The sequence below is a fragment of the Gymnoscopelus microlampas genome (assembly GCF_963454915.1).
Source record: "Gymnoscopelus microlampas genome assembly, chromosome: 2".
Taxonomy (NCBI): Eukaryota; Metazoa; Chordata; class Actinopteri; order Myctophiformes; family Myctophidae; genus Gymnoscopelus; species Gymnoscopelus microlampas.
Genome location: NC_139939.1, coordinates 39,906,018 through 39,920,421, shown reverse-complemented (window position 1 = coordinate 39,920,421; position 14,404 = coordinate 39,906,018). Strand labels below are relative to the sequence as shown.

The following is a 14,404-nucleotide window of genomic DNA, read 5'->3' as shown; positions in this document are numbered from 1 at the left end:
ACGCACGCACGCACGCACGCACGCACGTATGCACACACACACACACACACACACACACACACACACACACACACACACCACACATACATACATCTTTTGCAGTTTGTTGACTTGTGCCATTGAGTCATAGAGTTGTGCCACATTGAGTCGTTTTTTTTGTTGTTTCTTTTATTTTATTTTATTGATGGTGTTGATGAACAATGGAACTGGAGGACCTCACCCCCCCCCCCCCCCCCCCCCCCCCTACCTTTTTGTTCTTGTTTGTTTTGTTTTGTTAAGAGTATGTCTATGTCAGTTGTTGTATGTGGAAAATCTATAAATAGAAATATAGAAAAATGTAAAATATAGAAAGCTGGTTTCATTGATTTGGTCTCATTTCATTTAACCTCAAATACCCCCACGTGTTTTCTGGACGCTGCGTCAGTGACGCACGCCCTGTGGACGTCGCTGGTGAATCATGACGCAAGTTGCGCGTCGCGCCATATCTCTCTCCTCCCGGCGGTGGCTCCCTCCCTACAGAGAGCACGTTGCTCTGTAATAAGCATATATTAACGTTATATTATCATCACGACAGGTGGGCATACGTACATCTTAAAGGGACTGTTTGAAGGTGAGTTGAATCGACGGGTAAACGGTTCGGTTTACAGATAGAGCAAATGGATGAATGGATCCTGTGTATTAACGTCGTAGTAATAGCTTAGCCTAACTGGCTAACATGCTAGTTACCGTTAACGTCAGCAGGCACAGTTAACATGATGCCAGCTATTAGAAACAGACAGACATACTAATTGTATGGTGGTCTCGTTTGATTCAAATGATGTGAACCCCGCCAGCGTGTTTATTTGGGGCACGTCCTTATTACCGTTCAGTATGGCGTCATAAATGCGTGGATATGTTGGTTGGCTTGTTCGTCGAAATTGCAACATCTGCTATCTATGATGAGCAGCGTGTGTGTGTGTGTGTGTGTGTATGTGTGTGTGTGTGTGTGTGTGTGTGTGTGTGTGTGTGTGTGTGTGTGTGTGTGTGTGTGTGTTAGCCTTGGATCAAGACTATCATAGATGTATTTTTTATCGATTTTTACATTTGTAAATTGGAAAGTAAAAGTCAGACTCGATAAAATACACATATGATAGTCTTGATCCAAGGCTGTGTGTGTGTGAGAGAGAGAGAGAGAGAGAGAGAGAGAGAGAGAGAGAGAGAGAGAGAGAGAGAGAGAGAGAGAGAGAGAGAGAGAGAGAGAGAGAGAGAGAGAGAGAGAGAGAGAGAGAGAGGAGATTACAATAATAGTAGTATCTGAATAGTGAATACCAATCAATCCTGTACCTTTGGATGCTGTGTTTGCTGTGTTTTGCAGTAGCCTACGGGGGAGATATTTCTGCTCTGCCCACAACAACCAGGCAGGCAAGATGTCAGAAAAGAACACTAGAATTGCTATTGTCAATCATGACAAGTGCAAGCCAAAGAAATGCCGCCAAGAATGCAAGAAGAGCTGTCCAGTGGTCCGAATGGGTAGGACGCTTCCCTTCTCTATAAGACACATCACATAGTCCATCTCAGGGGTCTTCAACAGGGGCTCCGGGACCCCTAGGGGTCCTCAGAGCTACTATAGGGGGTCTGCCAAATCTAGAATGTTTTTTTTTACATTAACCACTTGAACCCTAGCATCTCTATTCTGAGGGGAACATTAGCCGAAAATAGCAGATGTACAAGCTTGTACTAGATCTGCTATTTTCGGCAAATAGATTTTGTTTTAATCTTCAACACAATTGTAAACAATGTAGTGGGGGTCCCTGCTTCATCTCTCTCTCAGCTAAGGAGTCCTTGGCCTGAAAAACGTTGGCCTTGGCCTGACATAGTAAATGTGTTTTTGATTCAGTTTGTATGCATTTCCATGATGGAGTTTGTGTGGTCCTTGTCTCTCCCCTCCAGGTAAACTGTGCATAGAGGTCACACCTCAGAGCAAAATCGTCTGGATTTCTGAATCCCTCTGCATCGGATGTGGAATTTGTGTAAAGGTGAATGACAGTCCACTTTTCTCTGAATTGATGAAGGTGTAATGTGTTGCAATTTCTTTTTAACTGAAAACATTTTTCTTCCAATTACAGAAATGTCCATTTGGGGCCTTGTCCATTGTCAACTTGCCAAGCAACCTTGAGAAAGAGACCACCCACAGATACTGTGCCAACTCCTTCAAGTTGCATAGGTGGGTTCAACCTCAAGATGACTATGGTCATGGTCTTGTTAGAGGCTCAGCTGGTTAGTGTATTTATCCTATAACAATTTCATGGGTTTGAATCTGGCTTATGATCATCTGTTACTGTGTATTGCATTGTTCTTAAATAGAATGTAGTTCAAAGCGCTTTAGGCAGACTAGTGGGTAGAGAGGATGCCTGGTATTGGAAGGTCACAGATTTGCCTCCCGGCCAGTCTATGTGTCAAAGTGTCCCTGAGTGTCCCAGCAATATTGAGAATAGACCATATAGGGGGGGGGGGGGGTAATACAAAAAAACTATTACGCAGAAATTGAATCCATTGACTCATGTAAGTTGTTCTTAAATGTATATTTTATGGACTTACAGGTTACCAATCCCCAGACCCGGGGAAGTATTGGGTCTGGTAGGAACTAACGGAATCGGGAAGTCCACAGCATTGAAGATCCTGGCTGGAAAACAGAAACCCAACCTGGGAAAGTTTGATGTGAGTGAAGATCTGGATATTCATCATTAGCTGAGCAGCGAAAGTATTCTAATGAGGCTAAATGAATTGCCTCTAGTAGGATTAATGTTTTGAATTCTGTGTCACTCTGTGCATTCATATATCCACCAGAGGGTGCTGTGGCACAACTATACGCACCTCTAGGTTATCTTTTATTTCTTTTTTTTACTTTATTCATGATAGTACAGTGTAGAGAGACATGACTAGAGCGAGGAGGGGGCATGCTGGTGTCCGAGCTGGAAACGAACCAGCGATGTCGATGTCCAGCATTAGTCGATTATTGTCAACTACTTGACACATGTATCCTACATCCTATAAACAAGTGTTTATAGGATGTAGGATTTCATGCCTATTACACGTCATCTTCAACTCATTAAGTCATTCTGGATTGACTAACTGTAATATAAAGCTTGTTGTATGTACTGTCTGTCAGTACATTTTGACGACCATAGCTTAGAGAGGCCATCTGGTAATCAGGAGGACACTGTGGGTCGCCTACCTGCCGGCCCAGTAATTTCTGCCAAAGTGTCCCTGAGCAAGACACTTAAACCCCTAATAGGCTCTGTGCACAGCAGCCATTTTGGAGAAAAATTGGGTCTCTTCTGACTTCCTTCACAGGTGTTACCAATGATACTAATGAAGGCTCTGTTCCATTTTGGTCAAACAGTCAGGGTGTTGATATTGTGCATGTTGGCTCACTAGAAATACTAGTGGGTCTCAAAGTGTGGTCCAGGGACCCTCATGGTTCCTTGAGAGGGTGTAACTCTGAGAGTGTACAAATGGAACCAAATGGACCCTCCCGGGTCCATTTGGTTCCATTTGTAAACTCAGAGTTATGGGAGTCCTTGAAATTAAAAAGTTTGAGAACCACCGTGCTACACTAAATGGAACAGAGCCTTCATTAGTGTCATTGGTAACACCTGTGAAGGAAGCAAGGAAGGGGCCCAATTTCTGTCCAATATGGCTGCTGTGCATATTGCTCCCCCAGAGCACTCATCACGACCATCTGAGCAGACATCAGCTGAGTGAAGCTGAAACTGAATTTTACCCACAGCATTAACACAGTCTACAATATAAAAAAATGTTTTGTTTTTGGGTGACTCTCCAGAGCCCACCAGACTGGCAGGACATTCTCTCCCACTTCCGAGGCTCAGAGCTGCAGAATTACTTCACCAAAATCCTAGAGGATGATCTCAAAGCTATCGTCAAGCCTCAGTACGTGGACCAGATCCCCAAGACTGTCAAGGTATGTCCTGCACCACAGCCAGATTTACTAGTTTTATTAGTTTCATTATGGACATATTGCATGCATGAATTTACTGCAATGAAATTCAGTAGCCATGTAAAAATCACCCTGTCTGTGTCTATCTGTAATTCTGTATGGCAGCCCATACATCCATCCGCACATTTTCGTCTACTTCTTTTTATTCTTGTGACCACCACAGGTTCTCAGTTGTTAGGAATAATGATATACTTTGTTGACCAAAATATGAATGAAAACACATGTTTTATTAACCCATTAAAACCAGGAAAGCATCTGTGTTTAGATTTTAGCTATCCACTTTAACCATTATTTTATACTTTGGCTATTCAAAAATAGCATATCTACAAGCTCATAGAACGTCACTTCATGCCGCGCTATGAGCTTGTTGATCTGCTATTCTTTTTTTAAATTGTGAAAATGTGTGCAAATCTTTGAATATATATATATATTTTAAAAAACTCCTTGGAACAATATTTTGAGATGGGGATCTGCGGCCAAATACATAATAATTTTGGGGTTCCTTGACGTTGTTCAGAAAACTTCCTGGATTGGCTCCAACGTTGGAGCCAATAGAGCGGAGGGCTTGATCACAGCTGTTTGTTTACACCAATGCAGCGTGGTTCAATGGCTCTGCACCGATGATAGCATACGCGGCGTGTGCCGATGTGAGCCATGACATCACACGTTTTGCGGATTCCCCTGTGTTGCCCGTTTACATGGAGACAGGAGGCGGCGCGTTTTCAAAGATTTCCACTCTGGAAGGGGGTTTCACTTTGATGCGTTTTCAACCCCGATAACGCCGTTGTCGTCTAAACGGACGTCACATCTTTTATTTTGCCGTTTTCTCTAAGGACTGTTGTCGTCTAAACGGGACCTTAGGCTTCCCCTCCATCAGTTCTCTGTCTCTCCAACTGTTGATTAATTATGTATCAGCTTTTCAAGATTGGCCTTGATAGTGAGGCACATTCTTCTGTGCTTTGGCCATTTCGGCCATTCAAAGAGAAACATTTCATCCAGTATATGGGATGAGAATCTGGGGAAGTGATAATGCCTAAATTGCATATTGTATATTTATTGTTGTTGGACATGCATTTGCAATTTGGCTGATTGCTTTGTTGCGATCTGTTCATCAGGGGAGCGTGGGATCCATCCTGAGCAGGAAGGATGACACAAAAACAGAGACCGTGGTCTGCGAACAGCTTGGTACGTTGGTGATTTTACCTTTAATATATACGTATTTACCTGGTTCTGGTTGCAAGCCCAACCTATTTGTCATTTGATGAAAAGCCTGTAGATGCAAATGATCTTAAAACAAAAGAATAACCCTCATCTTGTACCTATCATATGTACCATTGTCTGGCCTTCCTTCCCTTGCATTACGTCTCTTCTTTCTTAACTGTCAACATAAAGATAAAAACATTTTGCTCGCTCTATTCCTCCATTTCTCAGATCTGACTCATCTCAGGGACAGAAATGTGGAGGACCTCTCAGGAGGGGAGTTGCAACGCTTCGCCATTGCTGTCGTCTGCATCCAGAGGGCCGACATGTAAGCTTCACACTCCCACACACATCTGTATCAAGGCTGCTAATAAACACATTGGACTAAATAATTTTCTTAATTACCAATACTAGACAAGGCCTAAATAAAATTAGAAGTTCTTGAGCACACAGATGCACTCTCAGGCCATGTATTGATAACAAAATGTGCAGACACATGCAGGCTAATTGCATAAACTCCTACTTCACGTAATTCTCAACTGTTTTATTTTATTTTGTGGCCACTGATGGGAAATAGGGGTTTAAAAGCAACTGCGTGCGGCATAATTTACCAAATTGGGAAAAAAAACATAAATAAAAGCCATAAATAAAATGGTCCAAATCTGTATTTAGGATCATAATCCAATGAATGAAGCTTCAAAGCCTGGCATGCTAAGACTAATATCACTACGTAGATTGTTAGTCTGGAATCTCTGTGTGGAACCTGCATTTCCTGCATTGTTTTTGGCTCTGGCACATTGGTTTTCAGGCTATCAAAGCTCCATATACCATTCGGCTCAGCCCTACAAATAAATTAGGGCGTGACTACCAAATAACAACCAAATCTCTATTAAAGGATCAGTTGCATTGAAGGCCCAGACAGAATACAATCGCATACATTATTTGTGAGATGCACATTCCTCCATACAAAGCTATACTCTTAGCCTCGCAGTTTAGTTATTGCCATTTCACATCAACTGATAGACTTACAAGTTGATCAACTGACTTAAATTACTGTAGGACACTGTTTTCTGACTGCAGTCTGTCCTGTTTAATTCCCTCAGCTTCATGTTTGACGAGCCGTCCAGTTATCTGGATGTAAAGCAGCGTTTAAAAGCTGCTGTGACCATCCGCTCCCTCATCAGTCCAGACAGGTCAGTGACACTGATAACACCAACACTCCATAATGGGTTGTTAATGTTTACTACTTATTTTTTTCAGAATAATGGTTACATTAGTGTGGGTGACTGTTGCATCACTGCAGTACCCAAATTCAAAACAAAAAAGTCAACCTCAAGTATTGCAGCGAGCCACTGTCTGTGTGAAAGCCTGGACTTTCTTTTCTCATTGACAGATACATCATTGTGGTGGAACACGACCTGAGTGTCCTGGACTACCTGTCAGATTTCATCTGTTGTCTATATGGAGTACCCAGTGCTTACGGAGTGGTTACCATGCCCTTCAGCGTCAGGGAAGGTAGGTGTACACCAAGTACTACTCGAAGGACAACATATGGGAATGCTAGTTGTGTGCTTTGAAAGCCACAAATCTAGTATTTATATTCAAAGGCAAAATGTGTACCCAAAATTTGTATGAAATGGTATGCCATCCACTTGTTTGTTGCCCACTGAGAACGCACGCCCCTCCGGTTATGCAATAATAATGGGTATCTGTACCCGTAGTTGTACATGTACTGTAGTTAGGGTATCAAGGCACAGTTTTATCATTGTACTTGGGAGCCAGTCTGTGAAGTCAGTACTATGTCATATTGATGATATCGGGGATCTCCTTATACTTGGAGGCCAGTCTATGACGTCAAGGATCCATATACAGGGATTTGTGGATTTATAGATATTTTTGTCGCTGATTCGACCGACTCCGGGCATGGCACTCTCTCGAGAGATATGCAGGGGACACACACAGACATGCATGCATTTGTTATGGATACTAGTGTTCGCCATTCTTGTGTTGTGCAATTACATGCATGTAACATGGTAGCAAACTACACTCTGAGTCAGTGGTCTGTAAGGACAATGACTTGGCTCATTTTTAGTTTTGCGACATTGAACTCCAGCCGACTATTTGCAAGCTCTGTTTTCTGTAGGGCTGCTGCTACTTTGTCAGGTGGTACACTTATGGGCCTGTCACATGATTACAAATGAACTAGATTATTATTTATGTTTTGAGCTCAATTTGCTGGAGAGAGGGCTTTAATGTCTTGATCTGACCTATACAATCTGTCTACATTAAAAATCCTCTATTCTTCCCAGGCATCAACATTTTCCTGGATGGCTACGTACCCACGGAGAACTTGCGTTTCAGAGAGACGTCGTTAGTGTTCAAGGTGGCTGAGACAGCCAACGAGGAGGAGATAAAGAAGATGTGTCGCTACCAGTATCCCCATATGAAGAAGGATTTGGGAGACTTCAGCCTGGAGATCCTTGAGGGAGAGTTCACTGACTCTGAAATCATGGTCATGCTAGGAGAGAACGGTAATGTGTGTGTGTGTGTGTGTGTGTGTGTGTGTGTGTGTGTGTGTGTGTGTGTGTGTGTGTGTGTGTGTGTGTGTGTGTGTGTGTGTGTGTGTGTGTGTGTGTGTGTGTGTGTGTGTGTGTGTGTGTGTGTGTGTGTGTGTGTGTGTGTGTGTGTGTGTGTGTGTGTGTATGTGTGTGTGTGGACTATGCACATGTCGAATTATGTTTAGGTTATTATAATTCTAAAACCTACGTTCAGGCAGCCCGTTGAAAAAGAAAATGCAAATTGAGCCTTTAACCTTTGCCTCTATGAAATATCCAAGACATTAGGGTTTTATGGAAGATGCTTCAATTTAGCAATAGAACATGTATTCTGTTGCTAGTTTGACACATTCTAATAATACTCTGAATTTATACAAATGACTGACAACTTAAATCCATGTTGATTTCACAGCTCTGGACATATAAACATAGATATATAAGAAGATGTACGGTATATAAATGTATATCTTTAGACACTGTTTGGTGGATGACGGATTAGTCATTTAGCTACATTAAGTAAGCAGCAATCAGCAAGAGAATTGCTACAGCAAATGGAAGATATAGAATAATTAGCAGCGATAGTGTGTGTTTAGTCACAAGAATGTAATCAACGGAATAGCGACTACTGCCACTCTCTGCCGCAGCAGCTGTCTGCAGACATGAAGTTAACAAAGGAAATTACCCAACACGTTTACATGTTTATGTCAGCACATCAGTCTGTGTTCATATCATTCTAATAAAATATTATTGCATCCTTACTGTGCATACATTCAATGTAGTTTAAAAAATATGTGTCTTAAAACACTCATTGTATTGTTCTACAAATTATTCAGGAACGGGCAAAACGACGTTCATCAGAATGCTGGCCGGCCGTCTGAAACCAGATGAAGGAGGTGAGTACACTGATATTTACAGACTTTTGGCTGATGCTCTTTTCCAGACTCATTTATAGTCAGCAAAGATACAACCAAGAGTAAAGGGAAAAAGAGGGGGGGGGGGGTTGTATTTCACAACATTGGGGTTTGTTTCTTGGGGGTCCCTGATAATATATCTAATTATAATAATATATCCTCCAGATAACTGTGATTTTTTTCAGTCTCATTCAGCCTGTGAGTCAGGCTGAATGAGAGGGCCCTCATTCGGCCATATTGGAGCCACACCATTCCCATGTGGATTCCGAGATCCACATGATTCAATAACTTAACTTAAAAATGTAAAGGGGTGGTGTTGTCCAAGAAGGACGTTTGTTGCCTGAGGATAACACATTGCCATAGACTCAGGGTTGTGTATTGTGTTACTGTTTGTCCCAGGCAATTATGCCAGCCACTGGGCCACTTAGAAAATATATGAAATTACATTTTCCTTTTATCGTTCTTTCCATTTCCAGGAGAAGTACCCATCCTGAATGTCAGCTACAAACCACAGAAGATCAGTCCCAAGTTCAAAGTAGGTTGTCAGCCTGATGTAGCCCACTAAAAATAATCCAAATGGCAATATTGTCTCCTGAAGTTTCAGTATAACAGAGGCTTTTTCCAGATGGCCTCCTAAAGAAGGTTTTTCTGCAGAGGGCAGAATCCTTGACCTTCTATTCAAATTATGTTGGGAGAATGACAAAATGTTTGGTTTTCCCTCATCCAATAAAGAACTCTTTCCACAAATAATATTGACCCCCAAATCAAGACTTTTATTTTATTATCTATTAATTCATCAATCAGACCCTCACTGAGTATCCTGCAGACCTCTTGACTAGCTAACCGTCTTCTGGTTTGTCTTCAGGGCAGTGTGAGAGCTCTGATGCATGACAAGATCCGTGACTCCTACATGCACCCCCAGTTTGTCACAGACGTCATGAAACCAATGCAGATAGACAGCATCATCGACCAGGACGTGAGTATCACACCAGAACTTCAACAATCAAAACAAGACCGTTGTTGTTCGCAAATGCGCCTGAAATTGTATCTGTGCGACCCAAAAATCTAATTGGGAGCAGTTGCTAATAGCGTTAGCGTGTAGATTGTTTACTCATTGACACAACGGAGAGCGCTGCTGCTCCGACACACCAGCGATTTATGTGCGATCTCACCGCGTGTCAGAAAGTACATTATTTCAAGTATTTTCACGTTTAGAAATGAGGCAAACCGGCTGCAGAGAGAAACTTCTCTCTCTCTGTGAAGAACGAAGTCGGAGTTCAGCTGAGCTGCATCGTGCTGCTTATGTGTAGCCTATTGAGAAATGTACTATATGAGAACAGAAAAAAAACTGATCAATGGGCACATTAGAAGTGAGTTGGCTATATACAATATGGAACCTGCCCTCATACAATTTGTGTTGTGTGTGTAGGTCCAGAACTTGTCTGGAGGTGAGTTGCAGAGAGTAGCCCTGTCCTTATGTCTGGGTAAACCAGCTGACGTCTACCTGATTGACGAGCCCTCTGCCTATCTGGACTCAGAGCAACGTCTAATGGCCGCCAGGGTCATCAAACGGTGAGTGCACACTGCACACACTATGATGAATATGGCAACTACTTGAGGAATTCACTGTCCCAAATGAGATATTGGATTTTTATCCATGCGTAGCCTATTAAATAATACATCCTCACATTGAAAGAATGCTTAATCCCCAAAATGACTTTTTCTATCAATTACTCGCTCTGCAATCTGGGAACCCATTTGGTAAAACATTTCCCACTTTGCTTTTGCCTCTTGTGTAGAAACAGGAACTTGGTTTGGCCACTTCCTCCCGGGTGCTTCTGTGTTTAATTCCTACTAAAATGGAGAATGCTGGACCTGTATTTTCTTCTGTTTAAGTATTCTCTTTGTTTTTGGGTTCTTCATTCACCGTGAAGGAATGAAACACAAACAGAAATTCTCCATGAATTAAAGGCTTCACGGGTAGGTAATTGATAGGGAAATAAGTCATTTTGGGGGTGAAGTATTCCTTTCATAGGGTAAGTTAAACATAGAGTATATATTATTTGCTTCATACATACCTCTGGTACTTGGACCTGAAGAGAATATATGCTCCATATTAGTCAACCTATTTGGAATGCTTGTTGGCGGGAGATCACCAATTCTACCAACAGTTATGTCAAAATAGCTCTAAGAAAGCCAGTCTGTGAAAGTGTTATGGTGACCAACCACTGTCTTTACCTTCACAGTTGGGAAAGCAGCAGCATGCCACTGTTTTCCCTGAGTGGATAGAGTTTGGGATGCCCTAATCCCAAACTCTACCTGGCTCTCTGTGTATTTGATTTAGCCTGTGGTTACTTGACCCTGCAACGGAGGGCGCTGCCTTTGGGTGGATTGAGTGCTTTTGTTGACAAGTTACTGTTATTTCCCTGTCCGTTGCCTAGATTTATCCTCCATGCGAAGAAGACAGCCTTTGTGGTGGAACATGATTTCATCATGGCCACCTATCTGGCAGACCGCGTCATTGTGTTTGACGGTATCCCATCCAAGAGCACAGCTGCCAACACGTAAGATTCACTGTTAAACCTCAGGACCGCTTCCTGCTAAATCACATTACAGGGGCAAGTTGAGATGTGCATAGGGATATATAGGGGATATATAAGGGATATATGGCCTATTCTTCCAACATAATTTCGGTCCAATATTCCAAACTGATTATACTATATCTTAATAGATAAACAGGATATTTCATTTTCAAACATGTTTGGGATCGTTTTAATGTCTCCTCTGGCTTTTGGGAGCACCCTAGACCGTTTTTAAGTTGCTTGATTCAGTATTTAGTTATTTAAAGGCATTGTAGGGAACATTAAGCCTAAATTTAAAAAATATTTATACATATATTTTTTGCATTTTTTCCCCTCTATCAGCCACTATATAATGATGCTGGGGTGTTTTCCTGCATTGAAACACAGTACTCTTTCTGAAAACCGTATTTTCCCTGCATTGTTTATGTTTGTGCAGTTCGTTTCCCGGCCACCAGGGGGTGATGCCTCCATAGACTTCCATAGACTTCCTTACGTCCCGGACAAACATAACAACAACAACAACAACAATAGGGAAAATAGGGTTTTCAGAAAGAGGCCTGTGTTTCAATGCAGGAAAACACCCCAGCATCATTATATAGTGGCTGATAGAGGGGGAAAAATGCAGAAAAAAAATGTATAAATATTTTTTAAATTTAGGCTTAATGTTCCCTACAATGCCTTTAATATTCATTTTATCAGGCACACCCCATTCCTATACAAACCCACTGTAACTCCATTTTAACCATGTGACCCGAATCCTTGGTTCTGGTGACTGATATTGTCATTCTATTGTGTGAGGGGGCTGTTTTTTCATATTTCATAAAAAAAACAAAAAAAAACAATAAATGAAAAAAGTAATTGAAAAAACATGGCCCCCTCTCGTATTAGAGGAACAATATTGGTCATCAGAACCAAGGACGGGTGTTTTCGATGAATCTATCATGGTTAATATGGAGCCCCAAACGTGTTTGAAAGTGAAATATATATATATATATATATATATATATATAGTGATAGTTTTTTTTATTTATTTTTTATTTTAATATTATTTATTTATTTTGTATTCCATGTTGGATGTAGAGTAGTTTGTAAATTAAGTGACACATAAAATGTAAGTTGTTACAATGCTCAGTGATCCTAACCTATGAAATGAGAGGGATTTACACCCAGCAGTGCGCTGATACCAGAGCTGCATGATCATACTGTGTTTTCATGTTTGCAGACCGCAGAGCTTACTCGCTGGCATGAACAAGTTCCTTGCTCAGCTGGAGATCACCTTCAGAAGAGACCCCAACAACTACAGACCAAGAATCAACAAGATGAATTCCATAAAGGTACAGGAGGAGGCTGAATTTACATGGAATCATTAATCATTTAGAATGTTTACTTTCATTGTTATTGTTTAGCTTAATTCAGTTTGGTCCTTTTGCAGACATTGTAGAATCATTTGTCTTTTAATGTGTTTTGTTACTTGAAAAATTTTTTTACGTGGTTGTGATTATTTTATGTGGAGTATTGGTTCTATCTGTGAAGAATTACGTTACATTATTCTAAAACACCTTTAGAAATGATTAGTGTTGGGGGTCATTTGAAAATGATAATTTGTGAGTAAATAAGCCAATATCATTGCGAGTCAGTATTATGGCATTATTTGACAACATTCGAGTGAGCAGAATGCAGGTTGAGAGTAAGTGGAAAGGAAGTTGAGTGTGTAGAGATAGTTGTGTGCATACAGTAGCAACTGGAAATTAGCGTGTGAAATTGTTGCACATGCATTTCCCTCCTCACTGTGTGCATGTCTGTGCTCTATCAAAATCCACCTGATTTGCTCTCTTTTTGCTCTCAAAACGATATTCATGATAATGATTGAAGCCTTATTGACCAATTGTAGCTCTGCTTTTTGTTACAGTGCAGATTGGCTAGCTAGAACTGTGCCCATAGTTTCTCCCCATTCTACTATCAACAGCATGACAACACAAAGAAGAGCTATGGGCTGTTTATCACCGAGTTGTCATGGCAACATGTGCCCAAATCAATAATAGAATTGCATACTTTTGTCTAATTCTGAGTTGGATATGTCTTTGTTCAGGATGCAGAGCAAAAGAAGAGTGGAAACTACTTCTTCCTGGATGACTAAACAGCCTTTTCTCTCCATGAAAGAGAGAGAGAGAGCTCATCCACTGTCCTTCAACCATTTCATCTACTTGGAGGAAGTGGGCGGAAGAGAAGACTTCATATACTCAAGTTTTCCTTAGGGCATCCACTCAGAACGGACGCAGGGGGAGGGGTGTTTAAGCACAGTTCTAGCACACATGATTGACCCCATCTTAATTATTCATCATCAAGTGAGCTAGTGCTTAAACAAGACATTTTAGGTGAGGGAACACGGAGAAACGGGCTGGGAAACAACGGCTTAAAAGGAACCCTTGTCTGTGCTAATACAGACTGGGCTGACCAGTGTCAATACATACACACACACACACACACACACACACACACACACGCGCGCGTACACGCACGCACGCACGCACGCACACACACACACACACACGCGTACACGCACGCACGCACACACACACACACACACACACACACACACACACACACACACACACACACACACACACACACACACACACACACACACACACACACACACACACACACACACACACACACACACACACACACACGTACACAGTATATACACAAAGCCTTTGGGTACCAAAGGAGGGTTTTATCAATTCCTGGTAACCAATCAATGTCATTTTGAAGAAAATATCTAATGAATAAATCAACATATTTCACGTGCTGCTTGGTCATGCTGGTTTTGATTTGTTAAAGAGTAGGGTGGGCAGTTAACTGCTGATAATAGGTTTTCCCTGCTGAGATTCTGTCCTAGGTCAGCTATTAGACATGTCACCCAGGGATGTTCAAAGTTGGTTCCAGGGAACCCCAGGTGCCCTTGAAGGGGTAGGTTCCTACCTGCCAGACACCAACCAGACAAGTAGTTTAATTTAACAATAGTAAAAAAGAAAAGGACAAGTGGCTATTCTACCAATGTTTCAATATCACCTCTACAGATCTACTTCTCATGACAATTATGACAATTCAACTACCCTGCTGTAATCAAAGTACATTTGGGGTCTGATACATTTA

At 41.5% G+C, this 14,404-nt stretch overlaps 1 protein-coding gene across 1 annotated transcript; it reads left to right on the top strand.

The window, feature by feature from the left end:
* Positions 1–472: 472 nt before the first annotated feature.
* Positions 473–14,056, top strand: LOC311061849 (ATP-binding cassette sub-family E member 1). The gene is made up of 18 exons (XM_084080547.1): positions 473–610; positions 1,355–1,509; positions 1,930–2,015; positions 2,106–2,203; positions 2,580–2,697; positions 3,824–3,961; positions 5,113–5,182; positions 5,429–5,525; positions 6,301–6,390; positions 6,591–6,712; positions 7,507–7,728; positions 8,586–8,645; positions 9,140–9,198; positions 9,529–9,639; positions 10,093–10,235; positions 11,105–11,227; positions 12,468–12,579; positions 13,335–14,056. The coding sequence occupies exons 2-18, from the start codon at positions 1,407–1,409 to the stop codon at positions 13,380–13,382; spliced, it is 1,800 nt and encodes a 599-aa protein (XP_083936673.1). The 5' UTR covers positions 473–610; positions 1,355–1,406; the 3' UTR covers positions 13,383–14,056.
* The last annotated feature ends 348 nt before the right edge of the window (positions 14,057–14,404 follow it).